Source organism: Ips typographus, linkage group LG9, assembly GCF_016097725.1.
Source record: "Ips typographus isolate SLU linkage group LG9, UJ_Ityp_2.0, whole genome shotgun sequence".
Lineage (NCBI taxonomy): Eukaryota > Metazoa > Arthropoda > Insecta > Coleoptera > Curculionidae > Ips > Ips typographus.
The window spans coordinates 9,394,449-9,412,644 of record NC_138430.1 but is presented as its reverse complement, the minus strand read 5'-3'; the positions used below and the strand labels follow the sequence as shown (position 1 = coordinate 9,412,644).

The 18,196-nt window shown below is 33.0% G+C and overlaps 1 protein-coding gene and 3 long non-coding RNA genes across 9 annotated transcripts; 1 reads left to right on the top strand and 3 right to left on the bottom strand.

Annotated features, from left to right (window-relative positions):
• Positions 1-1,442: 1,442 nt before the first annotated feature.
• LOC145734191 (aquaporin AQPAn.G-like) lies at positions 1,443-11,796 on the bottom strand. Of its 6 annotated transcripts, none has more exons than XM_081987401.1 (7): positions 11,645-11,796; positions 11,346-11,566; positions 2,521-2,708; positions 2,323-2,466; positions 2,016-2,267; positions 1,882-1,962; positions 1,443-1,831 (listed from the first exon to the last, which is right to left on the bottom strand). In XM_081987401.1, exons 2-7 carry the CDS (start codon positions 11,485-11,487, stop codon positions 1,715-1,717), a joined length of 924 nt encoding a protein of 307 aa, XP_081843527.1. In that variant the 5' UTR covers positions 11,488-11,566; positions 11,645-11,796; the 3' UTR covers positions 1,443-1,714. The 6 variants fall into 6 exon arrangements, with proteins under 6 accessions (XP_081843527.1, XP_081843530.1, XP_081843531.1 ...); XM_081987400.1 differs by lacking the exons at positions 1,443-1,831; positions 1,882-1,962; positions 2,016-2,267; positions 2,323-2,466; positions 2,521-2,708 and adding exons at positions 3,507-5,439; positions 5,487-5,567; positions 5,621-5,875; positions 5,930-6,073; positions 7,108-7,298 and having other exon boundaries at positions 11,645-11,792; XM_081987404.1 differs by lacking the exons at positions 11,346-11,566; positions 11,645-11,796 and adding an exon at positions 2,955-5,307.
• LOC145734197 (uncharacterized) lies at positions 6,036-7,532 on the top strand. The gene is made up of 2 exons (XR_014179379.1): positions 6,036-6,145; positions 6,926-7,532. It is a non-coding gene; the product is annotated as an uncharacterized LOC145734197 (long non-coding RNA).
• Positions 10,368-11,339, bottom strand: LOC145734195 (uncharacterized). Its single transcript, XR_014179377.1, has 2 exons — positions 10,478-11,339; positions 10,368-10,414 (listed from the first exon to the last, which is right to left on the bottom strand). It is a non-coding gene; the product is annotated as an uncharacterized LOC145734195 (long non-coding RNA).
• An 812-nt stretch (positions 11,797-12,608) lies between the features above and the next one.
• Positions 12,609-17,584, bottom strand: LOC145734193 (uncharacterized). The gene is made up of 3 exons (XR_014179375.1): positions 14,429-17,584; positions 14,136-14,368; positions 12,609-14,084 (listed from the first exon to the last, which is right to left on the bottom strand). It is a non-coding gene; the product is annotated as an uncharacterized LOC145734193 (long non-coding RNA).
• Between the last annotated feature and the right edge of the window lie 612 nt (positions 17,585-18,196).

The window sequence follows — 18,196 nt, the reverse complement described above, 5'->3', positions numbered from 1 at the left end:
TCTGGAAAGAGTATGTTCCCGGAAAGATAACAAATTTCGTTGTATTCTCGTGAGTTTTAGTCACATCAACATGTTTGTTTGTTGGAAGTTTGTTTTTACCTAGACTAGAGAAACATGAACCAAAAAGGAAATAAAAGAATATAATTTCTTTTCTTTCGATTGAAAATTCCATTTTACAAGTAGAGGTCTCTAAATTTAAATCTGGAACCGTCATAAATTCCACTAAGTGGGATTGCCCCCACTTGCGGTAGAAATCAAGTTGGAGACTTCCAGAGTAATTTATGGTGGAGCGGGGGAGGGCGCGATAATCGCGAATGGCAAAAAAGATAACACAAGCCGATTTTCTTCAGTGCCTACTCCGAATTCAGTTTCAGTATGCTTTTTAGTGCGCTAGTCACTAAACGGTTAACATTTTTCAGGATTAGGTGGCGGGTTTTAGTGTCCGCAATGTCTAAAGGACGAAAGTGTGGGTAATAGAACGTCTGTGGTAAGGCAATACAGGATAGCAAAGCCTTCAATTTCTACGCAACGTGGAAATTGCTATTTTTGTCTGAAAATTAATGGAAATAGTATTCGTTTTAATATTTCTTTGTGCACAGATCTCATCCCACAGAACGTAAATCTGTCCCCGATTGCACCGAAACAATTTTCAAACAGCACATTGATTAGGAACACGCATTTTGACTTTGACATTAGTTCAGGACTTACAACACTAACGTTACAGTCAAAACAGTCAGGAAATGTCATAGTCACGTGAGCATTCAACATGTGTGAATCACGTGACCTATTCCGCAATCTTTTATTAAGATTCAAATTCTGAAATTTGAACACGCTTTAAAGGACAGACAGGAACATAAAACCCACTTGGAGTGACCAAATCATGTTTTTAAGCACATTTTTGGAATCCTCACTAAATTTCCTATCGGATGACATAAAAAACACTACAAAATCGAGTACAGTCAGAGAGAAAAACGCTGTCAACATTTGAACTGCCAAAAATACAGTTTGAAAAAACAGCCAAGGATAAAATCGCTTGTAAAACTCACATGGAGTGAGAAAATGACAATTTTAAGCACATTTTTGGAATCCTCATTAAATTCTCTGTCTAATGGAATAAAAAAACCATTCAACAAAATCAGCTAAAGTCAGGGAGAAAAATAGCGTCAAAATGTAATCTGTCAGAAAGACAGTTAGGGACAAAATCGACTGTAAAACCCACTTGGAGTGAGACAATCACAATTTTAAGCACATTTTTGAAATCCTCATTAAATTTCCTATCCAATAACCTGAAAAAACACTACAACATTTGGTACAGTCAGGGAGCAAAGCGGTGTCAAAATTTAAGCTGCCAAAAACACGGTATTAGTAATTTATCGGTAAAATTTAATTATTTTAGTAAAACACTTTTGTTGTACGTAATTGTAAAATTTAAATAAAGAGCATTGATAAAAAAAATATTTATTTTAGTATCAACAATTTCTAGTGATTTCAAATAAAACTTTACATAAAATACATCCTTCAAAGCCATCTGTCGGCGAGACCTCCATTTACTAGACCCACTTGAATAAAAATCAATACCCTTTTAATCCCGTTAGAGCCTCTATGGAGCTTCAAACTCAAACCAATAGATGTCGTTGTAAAACACTAAATTAAAAAAACGTTTACAAGTTGAGTACTTTTAATGTGGCGATTTTATCAAAGGACCCCTTTTGTCTTAAAGAAAACCTTCGCGAAGTTCTTCGTCCTCTGCAGGTTTTGGCAAACTGCCAAACATTATTCGGTAGAACAGAGATCCTACTAAAGCGGCTGAAAGTGGTGCTGCCCAATAAATCTAAAAATAAAATTACAATATAAATGAGAATGAGTGTAATGTAGAATTACCCAGTGGTTTTCCCAGTCACCATTTAGAAGAGCCGGTGCTAAACTTCTGGCTGGGTTCATGTGAGCTCCTGTGTACGGTCCCTAAAATTGCAAAAATTGTAATTAAAATTTTTTTTTGAAGATGGTCAACTTACTACAGCCATCGATAAAGCAGCAACAGCAAATCCAAACTTTAATGGAATAGAATCCTGTCTCTCTTTATTGCGATAGTCCCACACTCCACAACAAACGAAAACTAGAATAAGTGTGCTTAGGAATTCTATAGCAAATCCTTGAGCCACCGTTATCTCTGGATGTATCCCAGGCGAACACAATCCTGCCGTTTGATATACAGTACCATTAGTTATTGTCACTGAACCTTTAATGTATTTTTCTGGGGTAACCAACTGAAATTAACCAAAAAATGTACAACGCTGGAAAAGATTTTGAATCTCCTTTTACTTGTAGCAGAGCAAACCCGGCAATTCCACCGGCAAACTGTCCAATAAAATACACTGGTACTTGAATTATGGATATGTAGCCTAACATGACAGACGTTACGGTAACCGATGGATTAATATGACATCCTGATATATGTCCAAAAATCTACAAATCGCTGTTTAAAACTAAATTGTCAAAGCAAACAGGCAAGTAGGGTACTTGTATGGCAATCATCACAGTCAGACCAAACGTTATAGACATCTGTGCTGCCGGTACTTCCCCAGCGAACCCATTAATGCAACCCATACAGCCCAGAAACAGCAGAAGGGCTGTACCGACCATTTCTCCTGTGCATACTATGGCTCGATCGAATAGTGTTAGGTCATCATGAATTAGAAATTTTCCTCCTACAAAACATTTTTGTTTGACAATTTGATGGGATTCTCTCTAAGATGATCACTGATGGTTTTTTGTGTTAACAAACTTGAAAACCACATTAATTTGAACTTGTTTCCTAAAGCTTAATTGTGACCTTACCAAGGTTCTATTTTTATAATAACCAAGTTTCAGTCACCATGGAACCAAGAAGTTCTTGAAACAACTTAATTTTTGTCCCTTCATGGATTAGTTTAAATAAAAACATTTTCACTTACTTAAGCTCCAAGATTCTGTAAACATTAATGAACCGTCGTATTCACTGACTGAATATTTTCTTGAATCGCATTTGAATCGTTTGATTGACGTAGTTATTTCGGATGAAGTTTGTCAATTCGAATGACAATTAAAACAATTCTAAAGCTCGATTTTGATAGTTTAATTAGTGATTACAAAACAATTATTGATAGGGAAAGCCTCATTAGTCTGATAAAAAGCGTAAAATAGAGATAAGCCAGTACCTGTTGTTTTCTTCTGAAACATGTTTATCAACACTAAAATTTAACTTAACCTAAGTATGTGAATGATTTTGTGTGGCCCCATCAGCCATTTTGGTTGGTTAAACAGGTTTCTGACCTACTAAACGCATCGATTTTCCGATAAAAGAGGAAAACGTTACTGCAAACGGTTTAAATTAGACTTGAGCAAATAACTGGGGGCATCGATCAGATCTATATCAGTCTCAAGGCTATGATAAAGGTGCTTAAATACGATTTTTTTCAGTTTGATCAACATGGAAATGTAGTACAGGGTGTTCAGTTTGGGATAAGTAATTTAAAAACTTAAGCTTTATTTGCTTATAAAAATAGCATCTGCACAACAAAATAAGTTTCATAGACATACATACTACACAAGTTAGAACAGTTTTAATTAATTTCACTCAAGGAGAATCAGATCATTAAATTAAATAAGGTCACTGTACCAGTAATGGGGTGGTCTATCATAGTGGAATTTAAGGTTTTAAATATGAAAATTTTAAAATACATGTATTAAAACGAGCTTACATTTCAGTATTACATCCCCAGTAATTTTACAAAAAGCATAGTTTTAAAATGAGCCGGGCAGGATTCTCTGTGATGTACAGTGAAAACCCCTTCAAAGGAACATGGAAGTGTTAATCAGGACGCAAATTACTCATTGCACCGGTCGGGCTCTAGCCCGACTATCTGAGCCTCTCTCGTAACGAGCAACGAGCTGGCAAAATACCCCTAGCTGGTAGTGCCAAAAAAACCAGGAAACAACAACTTACTAAACACAAATCACTAGAAAATAGAAAATAAACATTAAACATAACCTAAAATTTCAGCCCGGTTGACGTTTCGTTAAAATTGATATTTGACATACGCTCATGCATTCCGTCTCACTCTCACTTACTATAAACAGAACAGAAGAGAGATAGGGCACATGGACCCTTCCTACGTCACAGATAATACATGGTGTACCAAATAAGTATGGTTTTCACTGACGTTTTTCAAAAATGTTGTGTTGTTAAAAAAGAAAAACTTTTTTGTTATAGACGACCCCATTGACCACCTAACCAAAATTTTCACTTTACCAAAATATCTTCGTCTATCTGTAAATTTACATGGGCCGCATTCGTTTTCAAGCTCCATAGAGCGAGCAACGCGTTTTTGACGTCACGATGACGTAATTTAGCAAAAGCATAATTTAACCAACTGTCAAATTACGTCATTGTGACGTCAATAACGCTCTGCTCCCTCCATTGAGCTTGAAAAGCAAAGCGGCCATGAAAAACATTAACGACTAAATGAATTAATGTGTCAGTAAGGTGATTAGCTATTTCAAACATTGTAAACTCTAATTTTTGCATTAACTAATGTTATATCCATGCAAAATTGTAGTTATTTCCAATAGTTGATGTGATTGAAGAATAACCCAGTTCTTTAATTATTTCAATGGACTACTTCAATTTCTGCTCTTAATTCAATATTTTTAAACAAAATATGTGCAAACTAACGTGGATAAAAAATTTAAAAATAAATTCGGTTAAATACTGGTTCCTGGGTGCGTATTCTTGAAACTGAGAAGGGAATTAACAAGAAAAAGACCTGTAGAATGTGACAGAAACCAGCCATTGTCAGCTTCTTCTGTCACATTCTATCAACACTTCTCTTGAGAATTCCATTCCCTGCTTTCAAGAATAGGCCCACTGGTCAATTACTGGAACAGTGATCCTAATTTGTAATGGGTTACATGACATTTCTACCTCTGTCCCTAGGCGTAACTTATACAGTAAATAATGAAGAAATGAGAGAGAATACCACATATAATGTCATTGTGTCTCTTGGTTTTCTTCCTAATTGACTGAGTTATGTAACTTACACCACTATAACTGACCACAGAGTTACACACTGTGAGAAACGCTGACATCCGGTAGATCAAACTACACTACATAAATAATGCACAAATTATTTGGAAAAATACATAAATATAAAAAAATATTTATAATAATCACTTTTTTAGAATTATTCATTCAATAAATTGTCACGTTGTGGAGCCACACAGGCAAGATCATTTTGTGTGTTATATTATCGAGAGAGCAAATTTTTAGGCTTTGTTATTGTCATTTAAAGCTATTCCTTCTGGTAAATCTTCCTTTTTCGGTTGTGGTTCTTTAGCGAACACCAATCTGTAGATTAATGCCCCTACGAAACCTGCTAAAAGTGGACCAACCCAGTATACCTAAAAATTAATGTTTTAATAGTGAAGATTGACAGAAGTTTGCCTACCCAATGATTGTCCCAGTCCCCATTGAATAAAGCCGGTGCAAAACTTCTTGCGGGGTTCATGTTAGCTCCAGTATAAGGACCCTTAAAGTTGATTTTAAGAATAATTTAAGTCTAAGCAACTTTAGACTACTTACCGCTGCCATAGCTAAGACAGCAATAGCAAGACCAAACCTAATGGCAACTGAGTCGTGTTTATCACTATTGCGATGATCCCAAACACCGCAACACACCAAAGCCAGTATCAAAGTAGCCAAAAACTCCACTAGGAGACCCTGACCTGGTGAAACATCACGATGCAGCCCAGGTGAACATACTCCAGGAGATTTCAGTATAGTTCCATTAGCTACTGTGCTAATCACATTTCCCATAAACTTTTCAGGCGTTACTACCTGGAAACATTAACAAAAATTAGTTCAGCATTGAACAGGTTTTGTAAAATGTACCTTTAAAAGTCCAAATCCCAGTAAGGCTCCCAACATTTGACCGGTGAAATAGATGGGAACCTGGAGTAAAGAAATGTTTCCCAGAGTTGCCGCTGCTACTGTTACAATAGGATTGATGTGAGATCCAGAAACGTGTCCGAAAACCTACAAATTTGTTTACTACAATTAAATTTGTTACAGTTTTTGATTCAGTTCAAAATATACTATACTGCTTTTGTAAGTAATTCAAAACAACACAGAATTGACCAGTTGATTTTTTTCTTGATTATGGTTTTATCACTGATGATGCAGCTAAACTTTGTTTTCTTAATGACATCTCATACTAATTTAACAATGTTGCATTGTTTATTTATTTTTTTTTAATTTGTTTGATCCTCTACTGGTTGTTTTGCAAGTCAAATAATTCTTGTTACTGTTCTAATTTAAATAATTGATATATGGATTGGCAACTTTGTGACATTTAGTAGCAAACTTATCTTAAAGAATGTTAAACGTTACGGAGAATAAAGCAGGATTTATACAACACAATACAATCAAAATGAATGACAAAAGACATAAACCTTTTTAATGGTTAGACACAATTTTTGTGTTGTGTTGCATCAATCTATGATAATTAGCTTCATTTGCAAAACCTGTTGTGTGTATCCCATGTGTCACCAAAAATATGACACATAGGACATACTTTAAGTCGATTGAAGATATTTGCATTAAAAAAACACAAACTGAATGCAAATCACATAAAAAAAGTGCCTATTTCCTCGAACTTTATAATACATGTTTGGAGGTCAATATGTAGGTTCTTAATGTATACGTAGTAAACTTAACCCACGTATAAAGTTATAGTGAATTGTTTCTTTATAAAAAAAGATAACAAAATCTTTCTACAAATTCTTAATCTTTGGACAACACATTTATCAATACTGGGAACAAAATAATTTTCGAATTTATTCAAGGGGTCAAATTTAAAAAGAAAACGTGCCAAAAATGTTATTTTAGTTACAGACGTATGGTCAACGGTCAAAAAAACAATGAATGAAATCTGCTGCCAAAAACCTGATAATCATGATCAAACCACTAAACAAACACTCTCAGTGGGTATGCTGTTTATGTTTGCTGGTAGTTCCAGTCAAAATCTTTGATTTACTTGGACAGAAACCATCAGAAACAGATGCACTTACTTGGACAGAAACCATCACAGCCAGACCGAATGTTAAAGAAATTTGTTCGTGTGGAATACTTCCTCCAGCTATTCCAGTTACACAGCCCATACAACCGAGGAATACCAAAATGGCAGTTGCCACTATTTCACCAGCACATAATATGATTCGGTCCATTGTTGTCATATTATCTCCGATTTGGATTTTTTTTCCTAGAAAGCAATAAAGTCGACATTAGAAGATCCGGAAGAGAAACTTTGTGCTCCTTAACTAACTAGTAGAAATTCAAGACATAATCGTTTTTACAGTGAAACACCCTGTATTATGGCAAGTCGTATCGTAATCTAATAGTAAAAATAATTCCTATAATCAGTCAGATTAATTAAAATGCGTTTATCTTTGACAGCCTTGCTTAGGAAATTCCATTCAGTCTAATAAAATATTATTCAATCCTGTTTCTTGACAAAACCTTTTATATCATGCTGACCCATCAACCTTTAGCTGTATGTTGTACCACTGTATTTAAGGGCATTAGTAGATGTGATATGTAAGTAGCTAAAATTGAAAGTAAAAAATTTGGATTAACCCTAAAAGCAGTATGAATTTAATAAAAATTAATTCAAGATAAATTGAACTTGGAATCTTATACCTATTAGCAATTAAGTTTATTAACTTAATTAAAATTAATATTTTGAGGGTTATTAAATACCGATTAAGTCAAAAGTTTATCACCACCAAATAGCCATTAAAAAATTATACATTTATTATACAATAATCTAATATAAACAAATACTTATAATTAATCAGCAATTCAGTAGGATGTCTAAGAATTGTAAACATGTGCTTTGAAGAAGATAAACATGTTTGGCGGTTTTAATTGCTTAAATGTTATAATAATACTGAGTGTCCCAAGTTGTAATTAATTGAAAATATAGTGAACTATATAAATGTTTTTCATCTTTTCTACTTATTATAATGCTTTAAACAAGTGGCGGTGTTCTTTGATCAAAGCTAATACTTTAATAATCACTTCCTCCTTAATTCTTGTAGAATGAAAAAAACTATTGTCATTAACAATTTCCAGTAATTTGTTAATCTGACAATTGAGTTAACCACACTTTTTGCGTAAAAACTTCCTATTTCAATTCAAATTGTTCTATTTGATGATTGCATAATTCCTGTTATTATCTACACTTTTTTTATTAACGTTTTTTACTCTTAAAACTGAATTAGATTATTTGTTAACGCGTTCTAATATAGACCGAGTTTATTGTCCTGCTCTGAAATGCAAAGCAGAATCTGTTTTGATTGGGGTATTTTTAGAGATAATAGGTCTGTTCTTAGAGGCAATTTCAAACTGGTTTCCAACTGAAAATAGGAAATTGTTGGCTTTTATTGGTTGAATGCTCACGTGACATTGACATTTTGCTAGTATTCCTCAGATTATTAGTTGGAGATTCGTTCTGCGAACAGACCTAATAAACGGTCAGGTGGTCCCATTAATTGTACTTTATGGTAGTACTTTGGTTTGTTCATAACACCTTCGACTATTCAATATTTGTGCCATAAAATTAGTGCATGGGATAAACAAAAGTAAATATACTTGACTTTATGGATTTAAATTGAATTATTGTCAATTTGTAAAAAATATTAGATATTCCTGTATTTTTGTCCAGAAAAATATTTTTGTGGTAATCTATTTTTAAAGGACACACCTTTAGACTCTCCACAATAAGCAGCCAAAATAAATGTTACGTCGTTTGATGCCATTTACACCATCAGTAAACACACTGATTTCAGAAAATGTGCTAAAATTTTTTTAAATATTATCTAAAACAAAAGCTATAAATGTCACATTAATGTCTATATTTTTCCGTAAATGTAAACGTAGATAAGTAACAGCCACTTAAATTTACATAACTATTTTTTATTTAAATGTAGATATATTAATTTTTCTTGGGGGGAAAAAACCTAATTAACTTTTTTGTGACACATTGTTATTAGTTTAGCTGCTTTATAGATTATTTTAATTAAAACACATATTACTTTCTTTACTTCGCAGTTATACTATTTGAGAATAACATTACAACATTTAACCACACCTCTTTCTTATTGACATCTCGACTAATTTACTTTTTTCTACAGATTTAGTAATTACTGGTGGTTTTTCATGTTTCCTATTTTATCGTTTTAAGTCCAAGTTAGAGATATGTTCTATAAATTCCTTTTGAGAGAAATGAGAGAAGAAAAAAAGTCCAAGTTGCTTCTATCTAAAAACTATTGCAACCAACTGAATAGTTTTAGACAATTTTCACAAGCAAAATATAATTTTTATGGGTCACGTGATGCTTTTCACAACTTTAGTAAGTTCTGTGTAACTACCGGCTTGAATTTCTATTCTGACCGTATCAGACTTGAAAAAAAAAAATTTGAAAACCAAAATTATTGTGTTCTCATGTCTCACGTGACTGTTTTAATAATAAAGTACTTGAAACCGTACAAATGAAGCACAAAATTTAATATTAAACTGCTTGAAGATTGCACATTTGAACTTTAAGACATAGTGCAGTTTGGCGCCACATTTAAAAATACCTCAAATATTTTTGGAATTCAGTAATTGGTGACTTTAAAATAGAATAGAAATAGACAGATTTTCAGTCTATTAAATAAGCTCATTTTTTTTGCATTAAAAAAAATAAAAACTAACCTTTCCCCATGTTGTCGGTCTAAAAACAAACCAAGAAAGGTAAAAATTTAAATCAAACTGACAGACTGACTGAAATGTCCTGCGAGCACCCCCGAACTTGCACCACTTGAACCTCTTACCGTTCTACACTCAACTTGATGTCTTTACAAGCACAGAGATAACCACGCCAAACACACACGTTCGGTGTTCAAAATAAGCATACGACAATCTGAAATTATAATAAGCGGCACAGTCGATTACGACATGTTTTTGAACTTTGCCACAACTTTTTGACATGAACACAATCCGATTTTACTTCGTAAATATTCAAAGCGTCTCTGTACTTTTCGTTCAAGTTTGGAAGTACCGTTGAAGTACCACTTAACTAAATAGCAATATTTAAAAAAAGCTAGATAAATAATGCAATTTTGATAATTTATTAGTGGAGGTGGGTTCTTGGGTACTTTTAAAGTTAATTAATGCGACATTGCACTGTCCTTGTTTGTTTTCAGTTTAGAAGTAGGTACATATTAATTTTCACTTACACATTAGCAAAACTATACATAAAAAAATATTAAAAAATCTCAAAGACTCACCTTTTTAAATGCCAAGTGATGTGCAGATTCGCAAAATCAAAACTAACTAAAATAAACAAAAAAAAGTAAAATAATAAACAAAAATGATAAGCATGTGCTTTGTACTTACTTTGGCAAATGTCTCCTTAATTATACACTTAACTTTAAAAAGCTTAATCAATTATTGTTTTAAATCTAGGCATTTAAATTTATACCGAGTGCTTTTCCATATTCGCTCCCTAATATAAGTATGAAACAGCCTGTATACAATGCAATAATGTCACTAATATCATAAATTCACCGAAACGTCAGCAAATTAGAAGATGCATTTCAACGAAGAGTCGTTCATATGAATCGTTTTAAACTACATTAGTTGTGAAATAATTGATGTATTCTAATTAAAACCAAAATCAAATTGTAATTTACCTTGCTTTGTTTTATAGTTTGATGGTTGTTTTTGCGCGATTATAAAAAATCACAATTTACAATATACAGGTGTGGTAAATCCAAAACCGACCATAGGAAAACCGTGTAACTGACAGAGAAACGTAGATAATTGCATGCGTGGGACAAAGACAGAAAACGAAAAAAATATCAAGTAGGCCATATTTTCAGCACGCTGTTGCCAAACGCCAATACTGTCGACAAAATTAATTTTGTCGACGTTATTGTGTACGGTTAATTTTGGCAACAGCGCGCTGAAAATATGGCCTACTTGATATGTTTTTCGTTTTCTGTCTTAGTCCCGCGCATGCAATAATGTACGTTTCTCTGTCCGTTAGACGGTTTTGGATTTACCACACCTGTATAACCCATCGTAGCATCAAGAACATTAAACTTTCTTCATTATGTTATCGTTATTTCTCTTAAGCTTCTCTTAATGGTGAAATAACAAAGAATTACTCTAGTAAACACCATAAACTTAATTTCCTTAATAGGTAAAGTAAATCACTGTATGATAGTATTTACCTAGAAATTTGAGTTGTACATCTTCTCACCTGTTCCTGGAGATGTTGCGGGCAAAACATCATTAGGATGTACTCGTTTACTCTCATTCACGTTATACGTGCTGGGGGAAATAATGGAGACGCCTCCACCTCCATCGATCCCTCCATTACGTCCCAACTGTCTTTCCACCATCACAAAAAAGTGATAGACGATATCACGGATGTAGTTGTAGCCTGGTATGATGTTGTTGAAATAGTGAAGATTTTGAGCCCTAAAATATTTAATTACAATATAAAATGCATTGAAAACCTCCATTTCTACATCAGCAAATGATTTGAGAAACACTAACCGTTGTTGGGGTAAATGTGTTGTTGTTTTTTGTCAGTCTTTCACGCACTTTCTACGTAACAATCCTAACAAACTAAACGATAACCTGTTAAGGTAATGTGCTTTTAATATTTTCCTCTCGAACTGTAAATCGAAATAATTCCAAATTGGGGGGTATTAATGTTCATTACTATGTTTGTACGCTAATAGGAGATTTACAGATACGAGATTTATACCCACAATTATTATTGCCATATTTAGGTGTAACAATTTTTTAAAACATGAAAACAAACTTTTAAATTAAGGAAATAATATAAATAATTAAGAAAAACTGAAAATACTTTAAACTTGATAGAAAATCTCTCTACCCCAGGTTAAACTTATATTATTCACAAAAATTGAACAACCAGAACACTGTAATTCCAATAACAAAATATCGATAAAATATGTTTATGATCCAGTAATTTCTAATAAGTGGTGTTTTGTATGTTTATTTGCCTCATTTATAATTAAGACCATATTGTAAGTGTTATTATTAGATTAGAGGAAACTGTATGGTAGAATGATTAATTATGCGATATGTAACGACACGTAACAATATAACTGGTTTGAGGCCACAATCTATGGATTCTCTACAAACCATAATAATCCTAAAAATAGGTATACAATGAATTCGAGAATGTATACCATATTGAGTACAAATAATGTGGTTGGACGTCATTACTCTGGAAATTGGGCGAGATCACCAACTTTACAAATAACGCCCCTAAATTCAATTTAACTAAAAGTACTATAACTTTTTTGCAAAAAACTAGTACCATTTGAGGATGCTAGACCCCTTGAAAACTAGGTTAAAAACAAACTAAAACCAATCTAGCAGAATGGAATTTTTCAATGGAAGAACTTAATTTTTTCATTAATAAGGGTCAAACAAAAAAAATAGAATCTGAAGAGATTAAACATCAACTCAAGTTCACTTACCTTTATTATTGATTATTTTAATAAATGATTTGTTGCACCAATAAAAAGTGTATAACAATTTAGTCAGTGTATCTGTGTTTCTACCTCTAACCATAACAGTTGTATCTAAACTATCTTTCTGAAGCTCAATATATTGCTCCACATAAATAGTGAAATGTGACTATCGCATTATTGACAAATCTGCGACGTTTTCCAGTATCAATTCTGTGTTTATTTTCGTGACATTGGTTGATGGGAAGCCATAAAATAATCGTGCGAAACTTATTTCAATCACGGAAAACCAGAAAAATCTTGCAAATATTTATAATGTAGCAGTACCAACATAGAAGCACTATAACTTCTTCAAATCAACTCGCTCTCTCTCTTAACTAATTAAAACTTTTTTACTTTGGTTAGTTAAATAGCATAAAAGCACTCACATGACTGCATTTTTTTAAACATTACCACCGATACCAATCATCACAATTTACTACCAATAACCCTGCATGCAAAGTTATCAATAAAGTAGAAAAATATTGAACATACAGAACAGGAAATATGTATCGTTATTTGCTTAATATTTATTTTAAAATCGATATTCGTCTACACGAATAGTTCATTAGCCAAAAGGTTTTTGAAAAATCGTTAGAAAACTAGGTGGGTGTCAATAAAGCTTAAAGTAAATTTGTATCCAAAAGTCTGAAATAGATTTTAAGATCAGAAGGTTAATACAAATTGATGATAATATTTTTGCATGTATTTTGTCCATGGTTACCCAATAATTGATAATAATTGTAATTCACTAACAACCTAATTCCTTATTGACTTATTTAGCCATGGATTTTATATTTAAAAAGCCGAATTTTGTTGTCATTTGGATCAGTTTCTGATCGATGTTCACTCAAAATGAATTATAATTCTTGTCTCCTATACTCAGCAACTCAGTAAATACCACTTTGGGGTAAAATTTGGCAGAAAGAACAATCAAACATAATAATTTTCATATTTACTATTTTGTAATTCAAAAACTACTTTCAACCTTGAATTATTGACGTTAACATGAGAAAACCCAGTAACGAACCGAGTCACGTTATTTATAGCCCAATTTTCATTAAAAAAACCTTATTTAATACACATTTAGGCCCTTCGTCAGATCCCGTATATTATCACGGTCGATCAAGCAAGAATTGCCGTAATTTCCGTCCGTGCGATTCTTCAATCATACTTCGATTAATTTGAAATTGGCTGAAAAGAATTAGAAAGGTGCGGCACTATATTACGCTCTGCTATCGGTGTAAATTTAAACAAAACAGTATAATTAATTTTAAGGCGAAATAACGAGCAGCACGATCTATCTTCGGGTACATCACTTCCTTTGAAAGCGGCAGTCTACGATGCGAATTCAGTATCTTGTCTTAAAAAAGTCAGGAACGGACTGCCAATTTTCTGATTTGAGTTTAGTAGTTATTTCTTCAAAATAAACTGTTTATGGCACCCTCCACCTACAAAATATTTTGAAATTGAACCAAATTTCAGTGCGACAAAATTCAAACCATAAACTGGATGTGTTGCTGAGGTCAATATCTCGGGACGTTCCCCAATTAACGTCCTGGGTAGCTTTGAACTGTCACGTGTATTGTGTGTTGCATAATTTTAAGTGAACTTCCTTGACCGATAGAACCATACAGGCTGTTTAGAGACAGTTAAGAAGGAAGAACTTGTGCAAACAATTTCAAGTTTCACTCCCTGTCGCAGGACACACGTCCTACCAAATATGGGGCTTGTCCTGAAAAGTACTCAGATTATGTTGAACATATACAACGGCATTTGAATGATAGATACAAACCTGCTAATATGGCTTAAATATAGTGTTATATCTATTTTCTGGAAAAATGGATATTTCTTCGGACACGTGACGATAATAATTAAGAAACACCCTAAAACCTCCCGAGGTAGTTAGTTAGTTAGTTAGTCTTCTTTATTTCTAATTATGGTCACAATACATTTCCTGTAACTACAAAAAACATACATGAAAACACAAAAAGAAACAGCGTCATTTTAAGAATGAGTGTACACCTAATAGTCTCTTACATAATCCCTGATACAATATGGCTCTAAATTAATTAACATCTGTTTTACCTTTCTTTTAAAAAGTTTCTCATTTCTTTCTAATTTTAAATCATTTTGTAATGTATTAAAAAGCTTCAAACAGGCATAATATGGATTTTTTTCGGTTATAGTTAATCTGTGTATCGGATAATTTACATTTACGCTTCGAGTGTTATAACTATGATGTACCTCCAGATCAAACATACTTTTGTTTTTGAAAAAGAAAACTATACATTCATAAATATATAGTCCCCACACCGTCAGAATGCCATTAGCTTTGAAAACCCCCCTGCAGCTCTCCCTGTATCCCATTTTCTTGACTATTCTAAGTGCTCGTTTTTGTAAAACAAAAATTTTTTCCATTAAGCTATTAGAACCCCAAAATATTATCCCATACTTGAGCACAGATTCAAAGTTTGCGTAATATAGGATTTTTAATGTTCTTTCATTCATGTATTTCGCAGTGACTCGTATGCCATAGCAAACTGAACTAAGCTTTTTGTTTAACTCTAAAATATGATTTGACCAGTTTAGGAATTCATCCAAGTGAATTCCAAGAAATTTGGTATGTTCTACGAGCTCTGTATTTGATTGTCCAAAAGTTAGTGTTCCAGGTTTTTCAATTTTGAATTGTTTTGTTCTAAAGAGTAGAACCTTTGTTTTATTATTATTAAGTAATAATCTGTTACTTTTAAACCAATCTTGTGCTCTGCAAAATAAGTTTTCTCCCGATAGTGCTAGGCTTTCTACATTTCTTCCCCCTGTCAATAAATTCGTATCATCGGCATAACACGTCACATGCTCATTTTCTGAAAGCAGAATGTTGCTCAGGTCATTAAGAAATACAATGAATAAAATAGGTCCCAATATGCTTCCCTGTGCAATTCCAATTTTATTTTCCTTCAGACTTGAGAAATAATTTTGTCCATTTTTTAATATTTTAACTTTTTGTTGCCTATTAGTTAAATATGATGAAAACAAATGTAATGTTTGACCTCGCACACCGTAAGCCTTAAGTTTTCTAAGTAACATATCTGGGTCAACACAGTCGTACGCCCTTGACAGGTCCAAGAAGATGCCAATCGCCAGGTTACCTTTTTCCATCCTTTCTAATATCCGTTTTGTAAAGTTAAATATTGCAGTCTGCGTGGACCTTCCAGGCACATAACCATGCTGATTTAAGCTCAATAAATTACAATGCTTGAAAAAATCTATCAACCGTTTACACATACATAATTCAAAAATTTTTGAAAAAGCCGGCAACAAACTAATAGGCCTGTAGTTTTCCATCAAATCCGCATTTCCTTTTTTAAATAAAGGCTTAATCAACGCTTCTTTAATTGCTCTGGAAATATACCATGTTTGAAGGAATTATTAATTATATGGCAAAGCACATCTTTAACAACCGGAATAGCTGGTTTGATGATGCTAGTAGGTAGGTCGTCAATCCCACTACTATGCTTATTTTTTATTTTTGCTGACAATTCACATAACTCCTGAGTGGACATCTTTCTAAGAAACATAGACTGGTCATTCTCCCTAATGCTGCAGTTAAAGGGGATGGTGTTTAATTGTTTTAAAATATCTGGAACAATTGAAAGCAAGTAGTTATTATATTCGTTGGGAATATCTTCCGGATCGCCCTTAATTGCAGTTTCAGGAAAATTATTATTCTGTCCAGTTATCTCTCTGCAAATCCTCCACATACATTTATTCTTGTTGTCTGATAATCTTAGCTTATGTTCATATTCCTCAGACCGCACTGCTTTTAATATTTGGTCATATTCTTTTTTAGTTTTGTTGTAGCTCTCTTTAAAATCATTATTAACTCTGGACAAAGACAACAGTAAGTCCAATCTATTTTTACATTCACTGATTCTGGGATTCTTGTGTTTGATTTTATATTTTTGATTGGTATTTACTAATTTTAAAGGAAAACAGAAATTAAATATTCTGATAAAATCATTTAAAAAGGTAAGGGTAATACCCTAGACAACAAGTTACTATGCAAGGAAAAATAGTAGTTTGGAAAAAATATAGCCTCCAGGCAGTAACATATGAGATAAAAAATAAAATATTAGAGTAAATCAGGTCCTGTAAAGATCAGTGAAACAATCTCGATAAGTACAGTACGTGATTTTACACCGATAGGACTAAAATTGATACCATGATGATCCGTTGCAATCTCTGAAGATTTACCGACTGTACCGTATTCCATTACTTGTTAACATCATTAAAAATGCCCACCATATTATTAACCACAATATGCTTATCTAAAAATATTGAACGGCAATCTGTGAAATACGAGATTGTATAATCACCCTGCACCTATATTAATAGTAGAGGTAGTTCTTGCAGTGCGGCTCTCCATCTTCAATATATCCCGATATACGGACGACCACGCCCCCTTATTACAATATTTCGCTTCTCGGATCTTCTTTGTGAAATAACACGGTTCCTCAATAACATGTAAAATATGTCGGTTTATATATCACAGTCGTATTGTTCATTTACTTTAGTAATTTATCGAGTCGTACCGCTAACGTATAATTACGAGTAGTTTTCATTAATACAGCAAACAATTATTTATCAGGGAAGGTTAATTAACCTTCTGAAAATTGATATGTCTAGTGTAACGTTGTGCAATTGAGTCGCTATAATTGAATCAACTTTCATTTACAGCTCTTTACATCAGTTGTAATTCTCGTGTTAAAACATTTGTACTGTACATGCCACTTAATTAATTTAGATCGAAAGAAAGTTTGTGATCAAAAAAAGCAACTTTTAAAACTGAATTAAAAATGATGGAGGTATAAAAGTAAAGTAACAGTTAACTACAACCTGTACAGAACTGAGTCTAGTCAGCTAGACATTGTTTATTGCTGGTTTAATTTTTTTCTTTACCTCAAAATACTCACCCAATTCATCTAAAAACACACTCTGGCACTCTAACCCATATACAGCGTTCTCGACTACGTGGTGAACGGATTTTTACCATTGTCTCCTAGAAAAAATTATATTTCAGTTTATTCAGACTCTAAGCTTGTGATTTAATAGTATATTATTCAACGAGCTTTTTATGATAGCCATGATAAGTGGGATTATTTCCCTCATTGTACTAGCAGCCAATAAAATTCAATGAACCTTTCTAGTTCGACCAATGAGAGCCGTTATATACTGAATAAATCCCTAGTTGCTAAAATTTAACACTGAATAAACACCTCCTATCTTTTTCGAATACGTTTTTTTGAAGAACATTTGATATTAAACGAAACGGGATTTAGACACATATAAAATTTAAGCTATTTTCTTCAATATTAACAATTAATAAATCACTATAACGTAGTTTCCATTAAAAAATTACATAAATTAAAATATTATGACGTCTGATTGTCAATCTGAAATGTAAACAAAAATATACATGGTTGAACGAAAATCTGTCGTCTGCTGGGGTGAGTTCAATATTATCATTAATTTCATCACGTTTAGTTTAGTATTTGTGTTC

Excerpts from the sequence above, each read along its gene's own strand:
- LOC145734191 (XM_081987400.1), bottom strand. The coding sequence starts at position 11,487 with ATGGTGGAAAGACAGTTGGGACGTAATGGAGGGATCGATGGAGGTGGA. Across the intron at positions 7,299-11,345 it reads CGCAACATCTCCAGGAACAG|GAAAAAAAATCCAAATCGGA; the intron begins GTGAGAAGATGT and ends ATTGCTTTCTAG. Across the intron at positions 5,876-5,929 it reads TGGGATTTGGACTTTTAAAG|GTAGTAACGCCTGAAAAGTT; the intron begins GTACATTTTACA and ends TAATGTTTCCAG.